The 17,494-nt window shown below is 37.9% G+C and overlaps 1 protein-coding gene across 2 annotated transcripts in view; it reads right to left on the bottom strand.

Annotated features, from left to right (window-relative positions):
* DECR1 (2,4-dienoyl-CoA reductase 1) overlaps positions 1 to 17,494 on the bottom strand; it is a 58,270-nt gene that overhangs the window by 34,260 nt on the left and 6,516 nt on the right. For both annotated transcript variants that reach the window (XM_006157553.3, XM_027775331.1), the window contains 4 exons: positions 4,734 to 4,936; positions 3,052 to 3,109; positions 2,839 to 2,925; positions 1,494 to 1,641 (listed from right to left, as the gene is read on the bottom strand). In XM_006157553.3, the coding sequence (XP_006157615.1) occupies positions 1,494 to 1,641; positions 2,839 to 2,925; positions 3,052 to 3,109; positions 4,734 to 4,936 (496 nt within the window). The remainder of the gene's footprint in view (positions 1 to 1,493; positions 1,642 to 2,838; positions 2,926 to 3,051; positions 3,110 to 4,733; positions 4,937 to 17,494) is intronic.

The following is a 17,494-nucleotide window of genomic DNA, read 5'->3' as shown; positions in this document are numbered from 1 at the left end:
GGGAAAGAGACAAAGCACCCCCCAGAGGAGATAGCAACACCACAATCCCTTCTCCTCCATCCTCCTCTCAGGATTTTGGTCATTAATGTACACATGCCTGGCGTGTTTTTCAAGCCTCCAGGTCCAGGATTCGGACTACATAGTTGACCATGTGGGTTCTAGCTGCCTTAACCACATCACCAGCTGGCTCTTACAATGTAATGTTCTTTGCTGAAGATAATGAATATGGTGATATTCTTTATTTGATTATCATACACTGCAGACATGCTTTGAAAAACCATATTGTACACCACAATGATATACAATAATTAAATGAAAATAAGAAACTTTAAAATAACTTTTAATTCATCACAAAACAAAACCAAAAAACTGTCATCTCAGCTGAAAACTCTGTCATTGGGAACCAGCAGTTAGCATAATGGCTATGTCGCTGGACTCCCACGTAGTTGACCGCGGTTTGCGTCCCGGACCCGGTGGCTTAAAACTCACGCCGGGTGCATGTGCGCACGTGCCCAAGATCCCGAGAGGAGAATGGAGGAGAAGGGATTGCGGCGTGACCATCCCCCTGGGGGGTGATTTCTCGCTTTCTGTCTCTATGTCTCTCTCTGTCTGTTTGGCGAGCGCATGCGCCCTATAGCGAAAACCTCTCCAAAAAAAAAAAAAAACAACTCTGTCATTTAATCAGTGAATTCTATTGACCTTATCTTCTAAATGTCTTCTACTATATCTCCCATGACATCCATATGCCAAAAGAAAAATCAAACCCTCCTCAATCAGTGTCCTCATTTCCCCACATTCTGCCAGTAACCTTTCCAAATAAGTCACATTGTTCATGAGACACCTTTAGTGGAAATCCAGCAGGAAATATAATAAGTCTTCAAAAAGTTCATGAAAAATGAACATTATAAGAAAATAGGCATGGATTTCCAACATTTTTTCATCAAAGTAAACTCATACTTTAATTCCATTTTTTCCATAAACTTAAAGTTTGCTGGTAGCTTTCCTTTTCTTTCAGAATTAACATCAAGTTCCCCATTTTGATATTGTGAACTTTCCCAATTATATTGAACCCACTTCCCCAAAGCATTTCCTACCCTTCTTCCTTCCCATCTCTAAGCATATCAAATTTCTCATCATCCTCTAAACACTTTCATTTTTCCCTTTCACTGGGACTCTACCCATGACATTCACAGTTCCTTTCTCTCCCCTTTCTCCATATCTAGACCTTTGAAGAGTCTCCTTAACTTCCATTTTTCTGACCCTAGGGAGAGCTAGTCATTCCTGTCTCTGGATTTCCAATGTACTTGCAACATACATTTATCACAGTTCATTTCAAAATATATCATACTCATTTAAGTATCTTTATTTTCCATCATACTGTGAATTGTACAAGTTCAGACTGTCTCATTCACTTTTTTAAGTATCCCAGAGCTTAGCATAGAATGCAGACATACTAGGGGCCCAATGAATAAATGAAGAATAAATAAACATACCTTTCTTCGCTTTAATTAAGTGCTTTCCAACTTCTAGTGTCACAAAAGCAGTGCCATTTAGAACTATGTCAGTTATGGTCTTCCAGGCGTTAGGAGAGAGTCTTTCAGTGGGAGAAATAAAATTCCCTGCTGCATTGTTTATCACAATCTAATAAATGAATAAGGCGAGTTATAGATACTTTCAGGTAAGAAAGAACATTTTCCCTAGAAGGCTTTTATTTCTGAAGTTTATTAATCAAAGTAATACAACAAAGCTGAAGTTCATAGTCAGTTATAAAGCAATACCTTGAGATCTGGTTCTGTTTTTATGTTTTTTGAGTCTGTTAAAATATCCTATATTATTTCCAAGTTTCAGCATTCTAACCACTTTCTTTAAATTAGGGTAGACTTATAATTAAGAAAATAAAGACTAAGGTTATTTGCCATGTAGACTTTATTTCAAGGAATCTCAAGAAATGCATATAAATGTCTGTGTCATTTCACTTTAACTTATCCAAGGAAGCTGATTCTTCGCTATTAATAAGATTCTGACTAATTCTATAGATTTCAATATTATTGATCTGTCTGAAAATATCTTTAACATAGACAAGTACTCTCTTGAGACTATTGGAGTAAATTACTTCTCTCCAATAAGTTAGCAAAGGGCAGTGATGGTGGTACATACAATGTCTCACCCCCACATGGGAAGGCTCTGGGTTTATACCTGGAGATCTCCCTCAGTACGACAGACACATACATGCCCGTGATCTAGGGCTGGCTGAAGATGGAGTTTGATTGTGGCATGAGGACTCTGTTAGGGGTACCTATCTCTCTGTCCCTCTCTCTCTCTCTCTCTCTCTCTCTCTCTCAGAGAAGAAATCAACTTAAAGAAAAAAAAAAAAACTTTTAAAAAGAAATAACTAAGCCAAACAACAGGAAAATAGCCATGCATATCTCAAGTCAGGAGAAATTTGCAATGTTTCAGAGTTTTCCTTGTTTGTATGTTCCCCTCCGCAAAGAAAGGTCACCAACACTATTAGGAAAACAAAGAGCATGAATCACTTAACCTAGATATTGTGCTCTTTAACAACTGTTCTTCTTACTTCATAATCTTATTAAATAAAGTGAAATCAAGTTTGTAATATGATTATCAATGGATTTTTAAAGTATTCCTGAAAGGACATAGTATAGCCACCCATCTCATCTCTTCTCTGCTTTAAGCAGAGCAGGCATTTTCCTAGGGAGAGAAAGTAGGTCCTTCTCAAATAAGCACTTGCCCACATCAATATTTTATTCCTTGTGCACCTTGGTGGGTGTTATCAACATCAAATAACTCATATTTTGGCCTCGCCCCCATTATACTTACATCAGGATATCCTACGACTTTGATCATTTCTGTCACAGTGTTTTGAACCATCTCAGGATCCCTCACATCACATTGAATTGCATGAACCTGTGAAATAACAAAGAGAAAAAGAAATTACTACATTTACCGGATTTTTTAAATCAAAAACAAAAGCAAATTATTTAACATGTTATGATTCCTCAATCTAAATTAAATGACTACTTTTTACTGTACCTTATTACCAGTTTGAGAAGAAATTTGTTCTGCAGTGGCTTTCAGAACATCAATCTTCCTAGAAATAAACACATAATACTTTGCATGAGTTCTGAAATGAATTCACATTATATTTTTCTTTTTAATTCCTTAAGTTCAAAAACACAGAAAATCTAAAGCTTACAGAAAACCGTTTCTTTTAAAAAAGCATTAAAGTTATCTACCACAAATCATTTTGAATTTAATTCCTTTTCTAAAAGTTAAATTCAAACAATTTTCATATACCTGATACTGATTTATTGAATTAGTCACTTTTAAACCAGTTTAGCATTATATACTCACAGATTTAAATTATTTCCTTAATTATAAGCATTGTGTCTGTTCTTTGTCCAAGTCAGCTTTACAAATGAAATATTTCATGGTATAAATGTTTAGTATGTTTTAGACCAAATTTATAGGTTAGGATAAAATATATACATTCAAGGCCTTACATCCTCAAAACAAAAAGAAAAATTATACACATGAATATAAATTACATATTAAAATTAAAATAATATTTCAAAACCTTAAAAACATTACAATGTAAAAACAAAAGTGCACTGGTTCATTGGCATTTGTGAATGCAACAGAGACTGTCATTCAGATGACTACTTAGCCTGACTAAAATTTTACACCATTTAAAATTGGAAGGTGTGGCCCCATAGCTTAGTGGTTAAAGAGAACTGACTGACCACATGACTGACCACAGTTCAAGTCCCAACCTGATGGCTAGGTGCATGTACATGCATGCCCCAAATCCCAGTGGGATGGAGAGATGGAGGAAAAGGGACTGCAGCATGACCACATCCTATGGGGTGGAGGCAGGTGTTTTCTCCATCTCTCTCCCTCTAGCAATCCAGCAATAAAGGTGGGGGTGGAGGAGGGAAGGAGAAAATTGGTGGAAGGGCTGGATTTTTAAAATAAAGCTCCAAACTTACATTAGGTACCAAGATTTCTAAAGAAGAAATTTCTTACATATGGTCTTACCCTTCCTATATTCATCATAACAATAGATGTTTTGAAATATCTATCCATCTTATAGAAAACAGAATAATTACATCCACTATCCTGGTACAAAATTAATTAGCGGGGCTGGTAGATGGCATGGTGGTTGGGACGCTGGACTCCCATGTGGTAACCAAGGTTTAAGTCCTGAACCTGGTGGCTTGCTTTCTCACTTTCCTTTCCTCTCTCTCTCTGGTCAAATGAAAAATAGTAATAATAACAAATGAAATTAAATAAGTAAATATTTAAAAAATTAATTAGCAATTGAAGACGCAATCATAGTTACTTTCCTGAAAACAATGCATCTTCAATGGACTACTTGACTTCATCTTCACATAGAGATTTAAAAAAAAAAAAATCACTAACTTTGGGAAATGTAAACAGCATTAGTTTCAAAATTGTCATTATTTCTATTAGGATGTTGGGAAAGTCATGATGTATTTTTCTAGCAAAAACGTGTCATGATTTTGTAGACAACCCAATATTATCTCAAATTGTAACTTAATTTTTTCTAAGGAGATTATTTAAATATTCTAACATCTATTTTATTTAGGATTAAGATACAAATCAAACAACTATGGCAAATCTCTTTCAACACTGTGGAGCAGAATGGTGTCTTCAACAGACTCTTAACAAGTGACTTGCTGAGGCTGACTTACCGGCTGGCTATCACACACTGAGCTCCTAGGCTGGACAGAAGAGTTGTCATTCCTTTCCCAAGGCCAGTACCTCCCCCAGTAATGAACACCGCTTTTCCTTGAAAACTATTAGGTGGTAGCATCGCTTTTTGAAGGGGTGGAAAGAATTTTGATTGCGAAGCTTCAGTGTTTTGATATAATATTTTTGTTCCATTACTGAAAAACTAAAAGAGGAAAAAAATGAATTAAAACTTGCATATATGTATTTCCATAAGAGATTAATTTGTTACAAGTTACTCTTAAATTTCATATTAATAGAATTCTTGAATTAACACACACTTGTAAATATATTGTTATTGTATTTAATCCATTATTAAATTTTTTTTCCTGAGTATTAAGTAAATTCCACTAGTATGTTAATAATGGAATGGTTTAAAAACCATAGGCCCTGGAGGCCAGCAGGCGGTGCGTTGGTTAAGGCACTGCACTCGCACATGGTCGACCATGAGTCCCAGACCTGGAGGCTTAAAAATCACTCAGGGTGGGTGCGAGAGGGGAAGAGTGTGGGGAAGGAAATTAGGGAGAAAAAATAGAACAGTAAGACATTTGTGGGACACATAAATGGTTTATTACCTGTTGATGATAATGTGTACAGCATTCTCAACTGTACTGGTCTGAGATGTATTCCATGTTGGATAAATTCCCTTTACAAACTAAATGATGTATAGTGACTGAATGTATAAAAATAACAATAAAATAAAAAAGAACATCACTCCTGGCACATATGTATATGTACCTAAAATCCCAAAAAGAGAATGGAGGAAAAGGGATTGTAGCAAGACCATCCCCTTGGGGGGTGACTTCTCACTTTGCTTCTCTCTGTCTCTCTCCAGGAGTGTATAGGCCCTGTGGCAAGCAAACACACACACACACACACACACACACACACACACACCCACACGCAGACATCACAACAACCCTATTTGGTAAATTCTGTTACAGAAGCATAGGTACTGTAGCTTAACTACATAGAATTTTTTCCTAGTCATTTAATCTTCAGCAAGTTAACCTCACTGTGCCTCAGTTTAACCTATAAAATGGGTCCATCAAAAGGGAGAACCTTCTTCTTAGACATTGTGAGGATTGCATGAGTTAACGTAACTAAAATACCTAGAAAGTGTGTGGCACACAGTAAGCATTCTTATAGATAATAGCATATTATTAATTTCAGGAGTTTTGCTTAAATTTAACTTTTAAAAAGCTAATGTAAAGCATTTTTGTTTTTTAATAAGAATAATTTGGATAAAAATCACATTCTATTTTTGAATAACTGAGGGAAATTATACAGATTCTTGATATGGTTTATTAAATCAAATGATTCCTCTCATGTTATCATTTAGCCAAACAAACAATGCATTTTTGTTATCTTTCAAATGGAAAAAATAGCCAACCCACTCAGAACTAAAAAATTTCTATCACCCTATTTTACACTTTACAGCTTATACTCACATTACTTGTGCAAATCACTGCCCTTCTCTCACATTTAATTATAAAAACAAACTAAGTGTTGAATAGAACAACGGGGGGACCAGCAGGTGATGTAGTGGTTAAGGTGCTGGACACTCCCACATGGCCGACCACGGTTCAAGTCCTGGACCTGGTGGCTTGCTTTCCCACTTTCTCTCCCTCTCTCTCTCTGTGTCGTTCTGGTCAAATTAAAATAAATGAATGAATAAATTTAAAAATTTATTAAAAAAAAAAGAATAGAAAAATAGGAGCACACATTAAATGATTACCGTGTGCCAGGATTAGATATCCAACTACTTTTCACTACAACTCAATTAAATAGGTATTAATTTTATCCCATTTTACAGGAAGAGTTTAGAGTAGTTATTATAAAAACATTGCCAAAGTTGCAGAACCAAGATTCAAATATGGTTGACATGCTCCAGGGCCCTCTCTGGTGGGCACCTTGCATGTTGCCTCTGTTGATACTCTGAACCCCTGCTGAGCTCAATGATCATAGCAGAGAGGTTATCTGATATTCTCCTGTCAAGTCATCATTGTAAAATGAAGTCCCCAGAATCCAGCTTTCCTGCTAGAATATTCCTGGAAATTAATCCATCCGTTAATCTGGATTATTTTAAAATGTATCTTAAGGACAAAAATAACAATGAGATCAATGATTTAGAGTAAGTTGGTTCATCAACTGGAAATTGTACAAGAAAATGCTTATGATGTGACATTAAGTGCCAAAAAAGAAATGAATTTACAGCATGTTCTTAGTTGCAAGTAAAAATATATGCCGGGGTGGGGAGAAACAACTAAAAGGAAATACCAGTAAATAGTAGGTTCAATATTTACCATGTGACAAGGTGGTAAAGACTTCTAAAGACTTTTCTCACAACAACCCTATTTGGTAAATTCTGTTACAAAAGCATGGGTACTGTAGCTTAACTACATAGAATTTTTTCCTAGTCATATAATCTTCAGCAAGTTAACCTCACTGTGCGTCAGTTTAACCTATAAAATGGGTCCATCAAAAGGGAGAACGTTCTTCATAGACGTTGTGAGGATTGCACGAGTTAACATAACTAAAATACCTAGAAAGTATGAGGAAATCGAAGCACAGATTAAGTAACTTACTTTTTAATCACCAGAAGGCACATGTTCTCACCACAGAAAGACAGACAGAAAGAGAAAGAGAATCCTCAAAAGGGACATGATTGTGCTGAAATTCCTTTTCCTCCATTTCTCCATCTTTTTTTTTTTTTTCAGAGAGGTTTTTGCTATAGGGCACGTGTGCTCACCAGAAAGACAGAGAGAGACAGAGAGACAGGAAGCGAGAAATCCCCCCCCCAAGGGGAGATGGCCAGGCTGCAATCCCTTCTCCTCCATTCTCCTCTCAAGATCTTGGGTATGCACGCACACACGCCCGGAGTGAGTTTACGCCACCAGGTCCAAGACTCAAACCGCGGTCAACTACATGGGAGTCCAGCGCCATAGCCATTACACTAACTGCTGGTCTCTCTCCATCCTCTTTTAAGTACATTTTCTTTTACTGATACAGAATACATATTTTAAATGTTGACTCTTTAAGAAAAAAAATGTACTGGTAAATAGAATACATGACAACAGCCTGAAAATATATGTAAGTACTTCCCCAAAAATATTTACATACATAGTAGTCTACATAAGATCAGCCCTATTATAATCTACTGAGTACAATTTGTTCTTAATTTATAAATGGGTTAATCTAGGTATATAAACCATGTAGGCATGTATGTTATATACATAAAATTTTTTAAATAGGAAAGAGAGATGGGGGAAAAAATGCCCATCCCTATACGATTCAGGCAGAAATTCATTATAGTAAGACACCACAAAAAATGTCTGAAGAATTTCAGTTTGGGCAAATATTTTTGAATATACTGTTTTACCAACTTTTCAGGGCCAACAGGTGGCGTGATGGTTAAGGTGCTGATAGCAGTTGAAGTCTCAGACCTGTTGACTTAAAAATCATGGCAGGTGCATGTTCATGCTGTGCCCAAAATTCCACGAGGAGAATGGAGGAGAAGGGATGTGGCTTGGCAATCTCCCCCTTGGGTGTGTGTGGGGGATGATATATCACTTTCCCTCTTACTCTGTCTCTGTCTCTCTCTGATGAGTATACACCCCCCATATCAAAAATATATTTTAAAAAAGACTACCAACTTTTAATTTAAAATATCTAGTGGAAGTTTCCACTTTAGCATTCAGTGAAGATATAGTCTTCCATTATCTAAAAGACTTTGTGTATATGTTGTCTCTCTGCCTATGTCTCTGTATCTCTCTCTCTGTCTCCCTTGCTCATGAAGGAAGTGAATATATGCACATTAAATAAAGCAATAAGTAACAAAGACTTAAATCCAAACTGTCTGACTCCAGAGTACACCCATTACTTTATACAATCACCTCTAAGTCATGAGATTACAAATAATTATTTGTTTGTTTTTGTTTGTTTGTTTCATTTTTAGTATTTTCAAAATCTATCCATTAACTATGATTTTATAATTAGGAAAAAAGTGACCAAAAGACAAAATTTGAGAACATGTATAAAATAACTGGTGGAGATAAATCCAGTAATGCTCCATGCCAGTCATCACATTTCTTCAACTTCCCATTGAAAAAGCATTTCTCTTTGCATCCTTTTTCCAAAGCTTGATAATCTAAGCACCTATGATCATCTTTTTCTACATAAATGGTGGTTTTACTTAAGGCTGCCACCCACCTCCAGAACTATTACATTAAAATGATGAATCAGAAAGTTTGGGTGAGGAGGCTGGTAAATTCGTCACTGACTAATAATGAAAAAAATGTATTCCTATTTTTCCCAAGGCACTACCTTAAATTTTTATTCGTTTAGTGTTAATTTGTGGAGGGAATTTGATGTGGTGCTTTATAAAAGATAATTAAATAAGATATTCACACATGAATTTTCTTCATTTATTTCAAAACATTTTCTCAACCTCTTAACTGGGAGAGAAAGAATATAAATGTAAAAATATCATATTTGATAATACTTCCTAATAAGTATCTATAAAGTAAACCATTATTACACAGCACAGTCTTACCCACTTTACTGTATTTGATCTGATGAAAATTGATCTTGTGATTCTGCTTTCCCATCAACCAAAAGTGAAGAAAGGAATAGGCTATTTCAATTCACCTTACCTTTGGACAAAACACAGCATAGATGTTCTAAAAATTCAAGCTGTCTCTTTGCCTAAAATTATACCATTCCATTTCAGCATTAAAACCCACAGAAATAATCAGACCTCACAGGATTATATCATATATAATATCTTCTATTTTTGCAAAAAAGTATAGTAACTAACCTGAAATTGCATTTTGACCATTTCTTTCAGTTTATAAAAGTGGACACAAAACAGAGTTCTGAAGATTTTCAAATCTTGCCTTGTGATTTTTTTCTAGAAATAAGTTGTTTTTGAAAATAGACAATACTTGTCATATCAAGATTGATTTCTCTAGAGATTTTTGGTGACCTAAAATGCTGAAAACTTAGTCTTCCAATTTGGGCAATACAGGTTTAGTTTTTAGTGTTAGAGCTCTAAATCTTCCCCACAAAAAAATTAGCTTTCACCCACCTCTCTTTCCACACACATCACTCTCCCACATCATATAAATAATACCTTCCTTCTTCATGTATTTCTAAATTATAGTGTCTAAATTAATGAGAAGTAATTGCACTTCTAATGCTCACAGTATCAATTCTAAAAGCATCCTGATTCTGTTATTTCTCTAGGGTTAAGGACTGTGTATCAATGAAATTTCTACCTAAATTGCTTAGTATCTTAGCTAGTCTAAAATGTCTAGAGTAAATATACTGGTTAGATGTGTGATCCTAGTTCAAATATGTTGTTGGACCTGACCAATGTTTTGAAATTTTGAGTCAATATTTAAGTCCTAGGAGAATTTAAATAAAAATTAAAAGCTCTAACACTTGGATTGACCTTCCTACGGGGTTAACTATAACATGATTGCCCCTTGGGACAAAGCTGAGCTCTGCCCAGCTCCCGCTCAGGCAAAGTGAGCATTTTCCCTTGGGTGGCCTCTTTCATTTACGGGACCTTCAAAGATGTGAGGGCATTTGTGTATGTGACTGCTAGTCTAAACCGAACCCAAAAACCCAATATAAAAAAATATAAGACTTTCTTTTGCATCATAAGAAATTTCTGAAGTTTCACATGAAACAAATTTTTGTAAAATGAGTGTTTAGTGTGCTAGTTACATTATTTTAAAATTTCAGTTTCAAATCTGTAAAACCATATAATACTAAACTCTCATATAGAAATTATGAGGTGAACGAATTAATATTTAAATAATTCTTACCTTAGCACCATCATCACCATCACTATTGACTGGACAGCCTCATTAAAATCCCATCCCTCAAAAACACTGGTGCCAAGTTATAAAAAAAAAAATCTACATCTTGAGCCTGGCATTCAGCTGCTGGACAATGTGGCTTCAACCTACCCTCCTAGCCTCATTTCCTACAAGTTCCCAATAAGAAGTAAACTATACTTACCACCCACGGAACATTTCCAAAACTTGTGAGGCACTTTCACCTTTTAGCCTTTGCTCCTGATTTCTCTTCAGCCTGAGCAACATACTTTCTTTCACAATCTAGCATAATCAGTCTTACAAAGCCATGCAAAGTTATCACCACCTCAGTTGACTCTGTAACAGATACCTCTGTTACCAACAGGTAGGCGAATGAATCCTTCCCTCTCCTAGGCTCTAGGCTTCTGTGCTAGACCGTGACTACTCAAGAAGGCAGGAACACTACCTTACTGGTCCCTTCACCAGGGTACCTACCTCAAAAGGTTGGGTGCAGAAGCATGCCCCTATAATCCTAGTTAACTGGGAGAGGCATGCAGATGACACCAACAGCAAGACCCTATCAAAAAAACCTCTCTCTTCTTCCACCACTCTTATATCTTCTGTCTCTCACAGAAAGAGAAAAATAAAGAGAGCAAGAAAGAAAGAAGTTAAAGAAGACTTAGGTAAATGAAAAGAAATCATCTGTTCACAGTTTGGGAAACTTAAATCTGTTAAGAGGGCAATCCTCTCTCTGGGGCCGACAGGTGACTTGGTGGTTAAAGGTTACAGACTCACACATGGCTGGCCATGGTTTAAGTCCTAGATCAAGCAGCTTGGGCTCTCTCTCTCTCTCTTTGTCCCTCTCTGGTTAATGTTACCAACAGGTAGGCGAATGAATCCTTCCCTCTCCTAGGCTCTAGGCTTCTGTGCTAGACCGTGACTACTCAAGAAGGCAGGAACACTACCTTACTGGTCCCTTCACCAGGGTACCTACCTCAAAAGGTTGGGTGCAGAAGCATGCCCCTATAATCCTAGTTAACTGGGAGAGGCATGCAGATGACACCAACAGCAAGACCCTATCAAAAAAACCTCTCTCTTCTTCCACCACTCTTATATCTTCTGTCTCTCACAGAAAGAGAAAAATAAAGAGAGCAAGAAAGAAAGAAGTTAAAGAAGACTTAGGTAAATGAAAAGAAATCATCTGTTCACAGTTTGGGAAACTTAAATCTGTTAAGAGGGCAATCCTCTCTCTGGGGCCGACAGGTGACTTGGTGGTTAAAGGTTACAGACTCACACATGGCTGGCCATGGTTTAAGTCCTAGATCAAGCAGCTTGGGCTCTCTCTCTCTCTCTTTGTCCCTCTCTGGTTAAATTAAAATAAATAAATACATTTTTAAAAGTTCAAAAAAATAGTTCTTTTAAAAAAGAAAAAAAGAGGGCTGTACTCTCCAAATTGATCTAAAGACTCAAAGAAATCTCTATAAAAATCCCAACTGGCTTTTTGCAAAAGTTTACAAGCTTATGTTAAATTACTATGAAAATGCAAGGGCCTCAAAATAGCCAAAGAGATTCATTAAAGAATCATTTGTAACAGAAAACAATCTAAATGCATTTTCACAGAAGACATATCCAAAGAATAAATTACTATTATATAGATCTACTATTTGCTCAAAGAAAGAGTTAGAACTTATATGCTGACAGTAAACATTGTTACAGATATAACATTTATTCAATCGCTCACAAATACTTGTTGAATTCAAACACTACAAGACATAAGTGAAAAATAGGAGGTTAAAAAAAAAGTACATATAAAGGTCAGCAGGTGAGGTGGTGGCTAAGGTGCTAGATTTCAACATGGCCGACTATGGTTCAAGGCCCAGACCTGGTAGCATGAAAATCATGCTGGGAACATGTGTGTATGTGTCCAAAATCCCAAGAACAGGATGGAGGATAAGAGATGGAGGAGAAGAGACTGCAGCATGGTCAGATGCCCTGAGGAAGGATTTCCCACTGTCTTTCTCTCTGTCTCTGGTGAGCACACATGCTCTATGGCAAAAACCTATGAATGATATGCTCTCATTTTTTTTAAATGAGGGTATCTTGATACATATGTTGATACATGCAGAAAATCTGTTGGAAGGATCCACAAGAAACTATTCATAGTAGTAACCTCTTGAGAGAGGAGAGAGGGACTTAAGTTTTCACAGCACACGCTTTCATAGTGCTTGAATATTCAGTATATTCATGATAATCTTACTAAAAATCGTTAACTCAAAATTAAACCTTATATGCAAGCACATAATACAAAAAGGATGTAAAGGAAAACAAAGTTAAAGCAAGATGGAAAATGGTAAAGAACTGGTTTCATGATAAGGACCCATATCTATTTTAAATGTAAATATTCTATATTTAACACTTAAGTGTGGGCTATATTTATAAAGACAATGAAATTTTTCCATATTTATGTTTTGGAGTCTCTAAGTATCTGTTAGTTTAGGTCAAATTAATATTTTTTAGATCAAATTTACTCCAACTTATATTCATTTTGTAAGAGCTTTGCAGACAGGCCTAAACTGTCATATAGAAAAGACAGCTTGGTAAGTATTGGACAAAACTTGCAAACACTAATCTTTGCATTCCCAAAGCACCTCATGTATTTCCGGTACATAGTAAGTCTTCCATAAGTATTCTCCAATTTATTGTGTCCAGTTGCTAAAGGACACTGGTCTATGCCTTGTATATATCCTTTTCTTTCTTTCTTTTTTATTTGAGATTTTTGCTATAGAGCGTGGGTGCTCACCAGAGACATAGAGAAAGACAGAGAGACAGAAAGTGGGGGGCAAGGGGGATGGCTATGCCACAATTCCTTCTCCAATCTCCTCTCGGGATTTTGGGCACGCATGTACATGCACCCAGCATGAGCTTTAAGCCGCTGGGTTCAGGACTTGAACTGTGGTCAACTGCATGGGAATCCAGTGACGTAACCATTATGACATCCGCTGGGCCCTGCATTCTTTTCAATGCCCAGACCACTGCCCCTTTAGCATAGTGTATGTGGTTCTGAGCTGGAAACATCTGGAAATAGGGGAACACTCTACTGGATGTTCCAGTGCAGTGGAGGACAGGCCTGCAGAATGAAAAACTGTCCCTTCCCAAATGTCAATAGTGACCATGCAAACTTTAAAACCACTGAAGTACCCGAACTCTACCACACACATGACTTTAAACAGAGCGTTTAGTTAGTTCATGCTCTGTGCCTATGTGGTTTGCATGACCACATCTTCCTGCTCTTTAACTGAAAACAGGGCACTGCACAGAGGCCACTGATATTCTGAGCTTCTACAGTGCACAGACCTCGTTGCCACAGCAACTTGACAGTAAAGGCTGAGCAAATAGGAAAGAAAGTGCCTAGCTGGACTCCAAGCTCCAATTGCTAGGCTGAATTATGCAGTTGCCAGTAGCAAGACAGAAATTACATTTCTGAGTAATAATAGATCTTAGAGCAGTGAACATGAGTCCTTGAAAAAGTAGTTGCTCTGTGCTACAGGGTAAGCTTCCCATTTTTATTACAGTTCTTATTTGTCTGCACGTAGATGTAGACCAAACAGATTCTTCCTCCACACCTCACAATAAAGGAAGATGAAATGAAACAGATACATTAGAAGGTAATTTAAAATTTCCAGCTGGGGTCTTCACTCCTACCTGCCCCTTATTTGAGTCATCTTTTATTGATCTCCTACCATATAAGACAAATCTAACAAGACTTTTTTTTTTTTTTTGGAGAGGTTTTTGCTATAGGGCGCTTGCGCTCGCCAGACAGACAGAGACATAGAGACAGAAAGCGAGAAATCAACCCCCAGGGGGGATGGTCACGCCACAATCCCTTCTCCTCCATTCTCCTCTCGGGATCTTGGGCATGCACGCACACGCGCCCGGCGTGAGTTCTAAGCCACCGGGTCCAGGAAGTGAACCACGGTCGACTACGTGGGAGTCCAGCAACATAGCCATTACACTAACTGCTGGTTCCCTAACAAGACTATTTTTGAACTGAAAATTTGAACCCTGATCTTGCAAAGTTTGTTTTGATTTGGGAATTTGTTTATATAAAAACATATTAGAGATAGACATGACATTATGATTGAGTACAGAGTTCATTTATTTATTTCTAATAAGTTTTTACTGAGTATCTACTATGCCCCAGATTATGGAAATATAGTTCTGAACAAAACAGATATAATATTCTACCCTCAGTAAGATTACCTTTAAGGGATGAAGGATACATATATTAAATGATATACTAGGTTATCAGAAAAGTCATGTTGCATTTTTCTATGCAAAAATACACCATGCCTTTCCCTCTGACCCAATATATGGTATATTAAAAGTTGACATGTGTGGTGGAGAAAAATAAGGCATAGAAGAGGTAGTGCATTGCTACTTTAAATAGGGTGGTCAGCAAAGGGCTCACCGAGGTGACATCTGAGCAAAGACTTGAAGAAGGTGAGGGATGAGTCACATGGTGTCAGGCAATGGGAAGAGTAGAGCAAAGAGCCTAAGAAGGGAGTGTGCTGAGCACATGCAGGAATAATCAGGAGGTCAGTGTTGCTGGAGTAGGATGAGGTGAATGAGGGAAGGGGCATGAATGGAATCAATGTGGGGATGGAATCTTTTTTTTGAGAGAGAGGGTTTTTTTGCTATAGGTTGCATGCGCTCGCCAGACAGAGAGAGAGAGAGAGAGATAGAAAGCGAGAAATCACCCCCCCAGGGGTGACGACCACGCCGCAATCCCTTCTCCTCTCGAAATCTTGGGCACGCACACACACGCGCCTGGCATGAGTTTAAGCTACCGGGTCAGGACTCGAACCGTGGTCGACCACGTGGGAGTCCAGTGACATAGCTATTAAACTAACAGCTGGTCCCATTGTGGGGATGGAATCTTGAGGGCTGAGTCAATCACTACGCAGACTAAGGCTTTTACTCTGAGTTGAATGAGAAACACCTGCAAAGTTTGGAGCAGAGAATCAACACAATCTGCCTTAAGTTTTGTTTTTTGTTTTTTTAAAAGGTTTGTACTTAGGGAGTGTGTGCTCACTGGAGAGAGAGGGAGAGAAACAGCGAAAAGGAAAATGAGAAATCATCCTCTGGGAGATGGCCACACAGCAATATCCTCTCTTCTCCTGATGCTCCTGGATTTTGCACGCATGCACGCGGGCACACGCACACACGCACACACTCTCCCAGAGTGTTTTCAAGCCCCCAGGTCCAGGATTCAAACTGCAGTAGACCATGTGGGAGTCCAGTGACATAAGTGCTACACCATCTGCTGTCCCCCCCCACCTTAAGTTTTTTTTGAGAGGTTTTCACTATAGGGCGTGTGCGCTAGCCAGACAGACAGAGAGAGAGACAGAGAGACAGAAAGCGAGAAATCACCCCCCAGGGGGATGGCCACGCTGCAATCCCTTCTCGGGATCTTGGGCAGGCACTCACGCGCCTGGCGTGAGTTTTAAGCCACCGGGTCCAGGACACGAACCGTGGTCAACTACATGGGAGTCCAGCGACATAGCCATTACGCTAACTGCTGGTCCCAGCCACCTTAAGTTTTTAAAGGAGCTCTGGCTGCTTTATTGAGAATGGAGGGTAGGAGGCAAGATTAGACACAGGTCACCTGTTATGACACTTATGTAATGGGTCAGGCAAGAGATGATGACTTTGACTAAAATGGGCAAAGTTAGTGAGTAAAATTACTTGCAAGTGTTTTAAGTCCCATAAAATTAGGATGTATTGAATTACCGGTATACCTAATATGCCTCAGGCCCAACTTCATCACTCTTTGACTATTTCAGTGAAGCAGATATTGAGGTCTTCCCTTTATTAAAAGATGAAGGCCATTCAACTGAGAGAGCTTTATCTACCTCTCTTGCCTTCACCTCAGTATCTCTGTAGCTTTTTCATCGCCTTTGTGTTCTGTAAAGGTTGAAATTTAACTGTGAGCCTGAAAGAGGGAATGAGGACCTGTCAGACAGATTAGTCTACATGAGAGATACTGAGGGCCACAGAAACAAGAGAAGCTAATGTGTTCCACACGTATTTAACATGTAAATTAGCCTGAATACAGATGTCTACCAGCTAGAAGCAGTTAAGAAGGTGAGAGCTGAAGATGACCACGTTTTTAGTGTAAGTGGCAGCAAGCAGGATGATGCTGTAACTGAAATGACTGCATTGACATGAAAAGACCTAACTGGATAATGGAGGATGTGTTCTGTGCTAGAAATGCTGCATCTGGAATGTTTCTGGAATATTCGCATGGAGATAACTAAGCTGCAGTTTCAAACACAGCTTGAAGCACAGAGAATAAATTGGGGTTAAAGGTAAATAGGGCTAAAGGTAAATGCAGTATCACTTCATCATTTCAACTGTAGTCTTTCACAGTTCATCACTTCTGTGAACTGTGAAAGACTACAGTTCTATCACTGCTTTTATGGCACCATTTCCCAGGCTGGAAGGGTTCTAAGTACAGTTGTCTCCTTAATCTAGGACTGACAAATAATTACTCAGGCATCTGACCTCAGAATGATTCATCAACTCAGAAAGAGAAAGGCATCAGACAACTAAGATTATTGATCATCTTCTGCCTGAAATTTTCTAAAAACGAAGAGTTGCCAAACATCAATGGAATGCAATGCCTTCTAACGTGAGCTGTAGGAAACCCTAGCTAACTTTAGAATTCCCTTTTTTTTTTTTTTTTTTTTTTGGTGGTGGTGGTTTTGGTGACCTTTGGGGAATAATCTGAGATCTGGATCTTTTTTCAATGTTGTAAAGTTAGCTTTTTGTTTTGGAAAGAAGTTTGTTTTGAAATTTCTTCACATGTATACTTGAGCTCCAAGGCCAAGTAGTAAGCT

The sequence above is a fragment of the Tupaia chinensis genome, unplaced genomic scaffold, assembly GCF_000334495.1.
Source record: "Tupaia chinensis unplaced genomic scaffold, TupChi_1.0 Scaffold000547_1, whole genome shotgun sequence".
NCBI lineage: Eukaryota > Metazoa > Chordata > Mammalia > Scandentia > Tupaiidae > Tupaia > Tupaia belangeri.
This window is presented reverse-complemented; position numbering and strand designations above follow the sequence as displayed.